The following is an 8,681-nucleotide window of genomic DNA, read 5'->3' as shown; positions in this document are numbered from 1 at the left end:
TGCCTCATCTTCTGGGTTTGACGATTATTAGTGACTGTTTCTCGCACCGGGTCCTGCACAGAACACCGAGCCATTATAATGAACCCAGAGGCAGCCAGTACCAGATCTTTTTTCCATGCTTGTCCCACCACGAGGGGACTGTCCAACGCCACCAAGCTGCTCTGGTTCAGCAAGAGCCTTAATGGCTAGACATTCTCAACTTCTGTCAGAGATGCTGCCTTCCATAAGCAGATTTTCGGATCGACTTTCCCCGGCAACCGCTTCTGCTCGCAGTTCATCAGATTCAAGTACCCCTGGCAGTTAACCCCTGGCTGAACCTCGTCTACCGCCTCCCCAACGGTTCTCAGGGATCCGAGTGTTTGTAAGGGGTTTTTCACCCAATGTTCTCTCTCCTTTGAGCCTGCAACCATCGTCGTTTCCCACCGACCGGTCCAAGATAGCATATATCATCACCCTGCTGTCGGAAAAAAGCCCTAGCCTGGGCTACTGCTGTTTGGGATGCCCAAGTCCCTGCTGTGCCAGCTACTCTACCTTTGCTGAAGAATTCAAACGAGTGTTTCAAGGTCCTACCAACGGCCCTGACTCAGCCAAACAGCTCCTGACTCTCCCCAAGGTCGGCGCAGCGTGACGGACTATGCCATCCAGTTCCGCACTGTGGCAGCAGCAAGTGGCTGGAACGACGAGGCGCTCACAGTGTGTTTTTGAAGGGTCTTTCTGACACCATCCAAGATGAACTGGCCATCGGGAACCACCGGACAACCTCGAGTCCCTTAATCAAGTTGGCTTCACGCATAGACCCAGCGTCTGAGAGAGAGAGAACTCAACCGCAGACCGCTCACCCTAGCTCCTATCGGTTCCAGCTCCGAGTCTCCACCTTTATCCTCGCTGGCTCCCCCAGAACCCATGCAGGTTGGACGCATCTCCCAGGCTGAGAGAGACCGCCGGATGAGGGAGCGACGCTGTCTATAATTGCGGCAAACCGGGCCATTTCCGCTCCACGTGTCCCGGGCTCCAGGGAACGTACTCTCCCGTGCAGGCCTGGGAGGACTGTAACGGGAAAACATAACCTCCTCCCATCCATCCAACTCCCGCCTGCTCATTCCAGTTACCCTTTCCTGGGACAACCACGAGTTTTCTCTTCAACCTTGGTAGACTCTGGAGCCGCAGGTAACTTCATGGATGGAGTCTGGGCGAAGGAGAATGGGTCCTTCTGAACCTCTATAGTGACCCCATAAGGGTTACTACGTTGGATAGAAGTCCTTTGGGATCTGGACTTGTCACTCGTGCCAACTTTCCTCTGATTGAGAACCATATTAAGGTAGGCTGTTCTCACTGTTTGTTTGTGGGTGATTGTTGCTGTGTCTGTGTTTGTTCGCCACACGGTACTGTTTCGTTTCGTTTCGTTCGTTCGTTTGTTCCTGTTCGTGCGTTCATGTTTTATGTTGTCAAGTTCAGGTCTGTTCACGTCGTTTTGTTTTTTGTATTTTGTCAGTGTTCTGTTCAGTTGGATAAATCATTACAATTCAACATCATGAACATTCACCACGCTGCGCCTTGGTCCTCCTCTCTTTCACCCGAAGACGATCGTGACAGCTGTTTCGAATCCCAAAGCGAGCAAGGTGAAAAAAATCTGCAATTCTGCCCTTGAGCAAGGCATTTAACCCCCAACAATGTTGATTGAGGCAGCCCCTGCACCTCTCTGATTCAGAGGGGTTGGGTTAAATGCCAAAGACACATTTCGGGTGAATGCATTTAGTTGCACAATTTACTAGGTATCCCCTCTCATCCATAGTTCTGTCTATGAATTTGAGAGTGGTTACATTTCTCCAGCCCCATCCCTCAGTTGTTTACCAAAAGTGGTGAGGTTGCTGCTCTGTTATTGTTTGAACTGCAGATAGTCACTTTAAATACTTAAACAATGAATGAATTTTTTTGTACCAAATTGTTTTATTTCTTATTTATTTAGTTGGGGAGGGGGCGGGGGGGTAGTTACAGGTACAACAATTAACATTCTTTATAAATAATCTAACAATCAATTTCCATAATAAGTAGGTTTCAACCAAATCGCTCTACCTCAAAAAGAAAATAGGACAAAATGCCATCTACAGAGAGGACTTTAYACCCTTGGTATACTACACCATAAATTGTCCATATCTCATACACACTGCTCGCTATCCACAAATACAATCCCAACCATTGACTCTAACCTTACTCTTCATCCTAACCTCATCTTTAACCACATCKWCTTATCTGCACTTTAGTCCATTCTACAGTAGCATGGCCAGCTAGTGACTACRCTACACCACAAGGCTTTTCTCCCATGTTACACTACATGGTCATCCTCTCCGTGCTGGAGATGATGTACATGTTTGAGATATAGGATTTACAGTTTWAAAAAAYTCCAGGTATTGTGAATACATGTTGATATGTGGAGATCTGTACAGAATGTGTGTGTATCTTGAACATGCACGTTAGCTTTGTCAATACAGCTTACATCCTGAGATGGTCCTAATATGGACACCGTATACATGATCCAGCCCAGAGACATCCTGACCCAGCTATGTCTTGCCTTGTCATCATGACAGAATTCAAAGAATGCCCCCTGAAAAGTAACMTCCTGACCCTGCAAGAATACTTAGAAAACACAACCTTCCCTTCCTCTTTGAGCTAATCACTGACACAACCGTATTCAGTACCTACCCAACTACAGGTGCATTAGTGATTACTTCAAAGATGGAGGGAAAGACGTTATTTTTCCAAACAGGGCCGACATTTTATACAAGCAAAACTTCCTTAAATTGAGACTCGAGAACTTGTTTAATCGGGACGACGGGATGTTCACCTGAACTCAACGTAAGTCCGAACAGTAGTCTGTTCTGTGAACATAACATGGTAAAGATATGTTCACATATCGTAAGTCTGCTCTCTCCCGGGGAAAGTCTTTKTATCAACCAAGAGAGAAATCATCCAAAGTCAGAATATCACCACAACAGTGGATTCATAAAGCCTGCTTAACCAATCAGATGATATCACTCGCTATGAAGGCACCCAATAAGGAGTTGATTGGCCCTTGCTGTCCCCAGTCACCCTGGCCTTGCTGCTATTCCAGTTTCAGCTGTTCTGCCTGCGGTTATGGAACCGCCACCTGCTCCGGACCTGCTTTTTTCAACTCTTGATGATCGGCTATGAAAAGCCAACTGAAAATTATTCATGATTATTATTGGACCATGCTTGTCAATTATGAACATTTTGAACATCTTGGCATAGTTCTGTTATAATCTCCACCCAGCACAGCCAGAAGAGGACTGGCCATCCCTCATAGCCTGTTCCTTCTACGGTTTCTTCCTTCGGTTTTGGCCTTTTGGGAGTTTTTGCTAGCCACCATGCTTCTCACACTGCATTGTTGCTGTTTTTTTTTTTTTTAGATATTACTGATCGAAGGGGTATATAAAATAACCTTGATTTGATTGATTTGATTCGGCCTCATGACGATTTTTTCTTGAGTGATGGTCGGGGGGACGGAACATAATTACAAATCATTTGTAGACTGCAATTTGACTGCAAGAAGCAAAACAGATATCATATTTGACTAAAGCATAATCATTTCAAACCTTGCTTACATTTGAATACGATCAGTGTGTTCTCCTATTATGCGTGAGAATACTTAAATTTCAAAATTAAATCACATGAGGCTGATTTCCTAGTGTTTTTACAAACTTTTATATCCAACATGGAAATTCAAATATCCTATATATCAGGGGCAAAAAAGTATTTAGTCAGCCACCAATTGTGGCAAGTTCTCCCATTTAAAAGATGAGAGAGGCCTGTAATTTTATCATAGGTACTTCAACTATGACAGACAAAATGAGAAAAAAAAATCCAGAAATACACATTGTAGGATTTTTAATGAATTTATTTGGCAAATATGGTGGAAATAAGTATTGGTCAATAACAAAAGTTTATCTCAATACTTTGTTATATACCCTTTGTTGGCAATGACAGAGGTCAACGTTTTCTGTAAGTCTTCACAAGGTTTTCACACACTGTTGCTGGTATTTTGGCCCATTCCTCCATGCAGATCTCCTCTAGAGCAGTGATGTTTTGGGGCTGTTGCTGGGCAACACGGACTTTCAACTCCCTCCAAAGATTTTCTATAGGGTTGAGATCTGGAGACTGGCTAGGCCACTCCAGGACCTTGAAATGCTTTTACGAAGCCACTCCTTCGTTGCCCGGGGTGTTGTTTGGGATCATTGTCATGCTGAAAGAACCCAGCAACGTTTCATCTTCAATGCCTTGCTGATGGAAGGAGGTTTTCACTCAAAATCTCACGATACATGGCCCATTCATTCTTTCCTTTACACGGATCAGTCGTCCTGGTCCTTTGCAGAAAAACCAGCCCCAAAGCATGATGTTTCCACCCAATGCTTCACAGTAGGTATGGTGTTCTTTGGATGCAACTCAGCATTCTTTGTCCTCCAAACACGAAGAGTTGAGTTTTTACCAAAAAGTTATATTTTGGTTTCATCTGACCATATGACATTCTCCCAATCTTCTTCTGGATCATCCAAATGCTCTCTAGCAAGCGGGCGGACACGTCTGGCAAACTGGGGCAGGATTTGAGTCCTGGCGGCGTAGTGTGTTACTGATGGTAGGCTTTGTTATTTGGTCCAGCTCTCTGCAGGTCATCACTAGTCGCCCCGTGTGGTTCTGGGATTTTTGCTCAACCGTTCTTGTGATCATTTTGACCCACGGGGTGAGATCTTGGCGTGGAGCCCCAGATCGAGGGAGATTACAGTGGTCTTTGTATGTCTTCCATTTCCTAATAATTGCTCCACAGTTGATTTTCTTCAAACCAGCTGCTTACCTATTGCAGATTCAGTCTTCGCGCCTGGTGCAGGTCTACAATTTTGTTTCTATGGTGTCGCTTTGACAGCTCTTTGGTCTTGGCCATAGTGGAGTTTGGAGTGTGACTGTTTGAGGTTGTGGACAGGTGTCTTTTATATCTGATAACAAGTTCAAACAGGTGCCTTAATACAGGTAAGAGTGGAGGACAGAGGAGCCTCTTAAAGAATGTGGGGGCCTCCGGGTGGCGCAGTGGTCTAGGGCACTGCCATCGCAGCGCTAGCTGCGCCACCAGAGTCCTGGGTTGGGCAGCTGGCGCGACCGGGAGGTCCGTGGGCGACGCACAATTGGCCCAGCGTCGTCCGGGTTAGGGAGGGGGGTTTGGCCGTAGGGATATCCTTGTCTCATCGCGCTCCGCGACTCCTGTGGCGGGCGGGTGGGCAGTGCGCTAACAAGGGCGCCAGGTGCACGGTGTTTTCCTCCGACACATTGGTGCGGCTGGCTTCCGGGTTGGAGGTGCGCTGTGTGTAAGAAAGCAGTGCGGCTTGGTTGGGTTGTGCTTCGGAGGACGCATGGCTTCTCGACCTTCGTCTCTCCCGAGACCGTACGGGAGTTGTAGCGATGAGACAAGATAGTATTACTAGCGATTGGATACCACGAAAATTGGGGAGAAAGGGGGTAAAATTTTAAAAAATTAAAAAATCCTACAATGTCATTTTCTGGATTTTTTCTTCTCATTTTTGTCTGTCATGTGTGTCATGTGTGTCATGTGTGTCTATGATGAAAATTACAGGCCTTTCTCATCTTTTTAAGTGGGAGAACTTGCACAATTGGTAGCTGACTAAATACTTTTTTGCCCCACTGTATATATATATATATATAGATATATATGTTTTTTTTTGCAAAAACAACTTGGGGGGTCAAATAAAACCACCTATGGGCTAAATTCATCCCACGGGCCACCAGTTGGGAAACCCTGCAGTAAGGACTGTCCTATTTGTAGAATCTGGCATTTATGCCTCAGCACGTGATGTCACTCGATGACATACTGCGGTGCTACGCAAGACAGGCCTATTGGCCTACACAACATCCCTGGGTGTTGTTGATTGGTTGGCCTTTCTCTGTGATCTGCGAGGGGGCCTGATTGGAGGTGTGGCAACGCTCCCTCTGCGACCATTCATAAGCTCAGTGGCGGAACTTTCCATGTCCACAGGGTCAAAGTTCAACGCTTCAGCCATTTCCRGTTTCGTCACCGACACAAAACGAGGGTCCCTGGCCAAGCTCTCCAACCCCCCGTTTATCAAGACCTAACAGAGGTGAAAGACATGAGGAGAGAGGAGAGCGAGAGAGAATAACTGTAAGTGTCTGATTCAAAATGAGTTRTGACGAGTGTTCCATGTCAATGTCATTAATACAATATGAATTCAGTATGTACGAAATGCAGTGCCTGGTCTCTCCACTCACCTCCTGTATAAGTGTATCGAAGGCGCTGTCTGGGCCCTGGGCCTGGGCCTGCTGGGGGCTGAGGGGCTCTCTGTGGGTCTCAGCGTCCTGCCTGGGTCCAGCTACTGTCTGCAGCTGCCAGTCTCTGTCTGGGGAACTTCTGCTGGTTGAGATGGTATAGACCTGAACCCGGTCATATGTCCCATAAGAAAAGCTACAGAAGGACAAAGAATCAGCTTGTTATCCACCTGCTTTATTACTGTGTAGTGTGACCTCTCAGCTAAGGAAAACAAACACACAAAACACACAAAAAATGACCACTCACACACACACTCACCTCTCCCCGGCATTGTTGTTGACATTGTTGTTGTTGGTTTTGTTAGGCGTTGAGGGGAAGAASTCCTCGTTTGCATGGTAGGCAGGTGAACTGGTAGCCTCCCCGTCGTCTGATCTGCTCATCTGCAGGGGCCGCTGGCTGGTCACCTGCATGGAGACACAGACAGGTGAGTTACCTCCATCGGGACAGGAGTTTTTCCTGTCGACATGATCTGGAAAAACTCAGGGTCCATACCATGTAAAGCACTTTGAGTCCGAAGAAGGTTACATACTGTAAGTGTTAATACTGAAATGGTTGAAATTATGAAATGATGACCTGTGTAGCGTTAGGGTTACGGGTTCCTTCCTCCATGGTGAAGGAATCAACGTGGTTCCCAAACAGACCGCCCGCCCGCTGGAGGAAGAAAGGAACAACATTTCACAATAGAGGGGAGTTTTAATTCTCACCCTCAACTTGTCCTCTCTCCTCTCTTTCCCCCCCACTCCCTCCTTTTACCCTGAAGATACCTCCTCTGCTCGCGTCCTCCCATGGCTCTATCCATTCTCGTTCATCAGGTCTCCGGAGATGGCTCTCTGCAGCTCTGGAGCCGCCTCCTCCTCAATGCTCCTCAGACCTGCCTGGAAGAGAGGGATAGAGAGAGAGAGAGATATGGTGAGGGTATACCAATTAAGACTAGATCATTCATAAAAAGTCTAGATGACATTTATATTACACGTCATTAGGACAACTAGAAGGTATGCAATTATCAAATTCTGACGTGGCTAAGGTCTCACCTGTATCTCGTTCTTGGCGTTATTCTTGGTGGGTCGGAAGCCATAGTACTCCTCCTGTCTCTTCTTCAACTTCCTGAAGTAGTCCTGGATCAGGAAGGTGGCGTAGAACTTCCCCACGGTCACCTCATCATCTGACACACACACACACACACACCCATAAGAACATGGCAGCAAATTAGAATGAACTACTTGTTGTTGGACTATAAAGTTGAGGATTACGATAGGATGTTTGAACTCACCTCCGATTGGTGGGATGACCTGGTCCAGCAGCTTCATACTGGTGCGTTTCCAGATCTTCTTGATGATGGCCCTCAGCTCCTCATTGGCCTTCTCAAAGTTGCCTGACCAATGAGATAGCAACAGTGAGGCGGGGATATTAATACAACACTTTCAATTGGACCAGTCACTGACTACAGTACTCTGTAATTGACTGAAACACACACACCTTCAGTCTTGATCTTCAGCCCGGTCCTGACCAGTGCGAACAGCGTAGCGTTAAAGGTGACCGTTCCGTCACTGTTGAGTGGCATGTTCATGGACACCAGTCTCTGCAGGCAGAATCAATAAAGATATCATTAAAAAAAGGTGTCTGCTGCATAAATAGATATGTTAAATTAACACATACAATAAATGAACAGATTCCCTCCTGTATCTCTCACCTTGCAGGCTACTCTATGGGGGCAGAACTTTCCAAAACCCAGAGGAGGCTGYATCCTACGCAGCAGAGTCACCACGTCCAGGTGCTTAATACGCCCCCTGCAGGACAGGAAGGGAAACAACAGCTAACAGCAGTAATACATTGAGAGTATAAAAAAACGAATTGAAAAGACTGATCATATATTTTTATAAGGGGTTATAAAAAAGAAACAGAAAAACAGACTTACATGGCCTCTGGGTCGTACTCTGCCCAGATCTTCCTGAACTCGTCCAGGTGATGAGGACCCAGGATGGACCAATCACGTGTAAGGTAGTCAAAGTTGTCCATGATGACCGCCACAAACAGGTTGATGATCTGTGGAGGACAACAGCATCATATGTGTGTGTGTGTGTGTGTGTGTGTGTGTGTGTGTGTGTGTGTGTGTGTGTGTGTGTGTGTGTGTGTGTGTGTGTGTGTGTGTCACACACACACACAAACACACACACACACACACACACACACACACCACACACACACACACACACACACACAACACACAGCATACACAACACACACACACACACACACACACACACACACACACACAACACACACACACACACACACACACATGCACACACACACACAC

At 46.4% G+C, this 8,681-nt stretch overlaps 1 protein-coding gene across 1 annotated transcript in view; it reads right to left on the bottom strand.

Annotated features, from left to right (window-relative positions):
- Positions 1 to 5,714: 5,714 nt before the first annotated feature.
- Positions 5,715 to 8,681, bottom strand: part of LOC111962608 (dihydropyridine-sensitive L-type skeletal muscle calcium channel subunit alpha-1-like) — a 32,796-nt gene continuing 29,829 nt past the window's right edge. Inside the window, 11 exon segments of the mRNA XM_023985861.2 lie at positions 5,715 to 6,149; positions 6,307 to 6,499; positions 6,623 to 6,768; positions 6,938 to 7,015; positions 7,118 to 7,158; positions 7,161 to 7,239; positions 7,396 to 7,526; positions 7,635 to 7,736; positions 7,841 to 7,943; positions 8,055 to 8,151; positions 8,280 to 8,407. Coding sequence (XP_023841629.2) covers positions 5,922 to 6,149; positions 6,307 to 6,499; positions 6,623 to 6,768; positions 6,938 to 7,015; positions 7,118 to 7,158; positions 7,161 to 7,239; positions 7,396 to 7,526; positions 7,635 to 7,736; positions 7,841 to 7,943; positions 8,055 to 8,151; positions 8,280 to 8,407 — 1,326 coding nt within the window. The 3' untranslated portion in view covers positions 5,715 to 5,921.

This window comes from Salvelinus sp. IW2-2015, linkage group LG1 (assembly GCF_002910315.2).
Source record: "Salvelinus sp. IW2-2015 linkage group LG1, ASM291031v2, whole genome shotgun sequence".
In the NCBI taxonomy this organism is placed as follows: Eukaryota; Metazoa; Chordata; class Actinopteri; order Salmoniformes; family Salmonidae; genus Salvelinus; species Salvelinus sp. IW2-2015.
The sequence above is the reverse complement of the archived record's forward strand: the minus strand, read 5'-3'. Positions and strand labels throughout refer to the sequence as shown.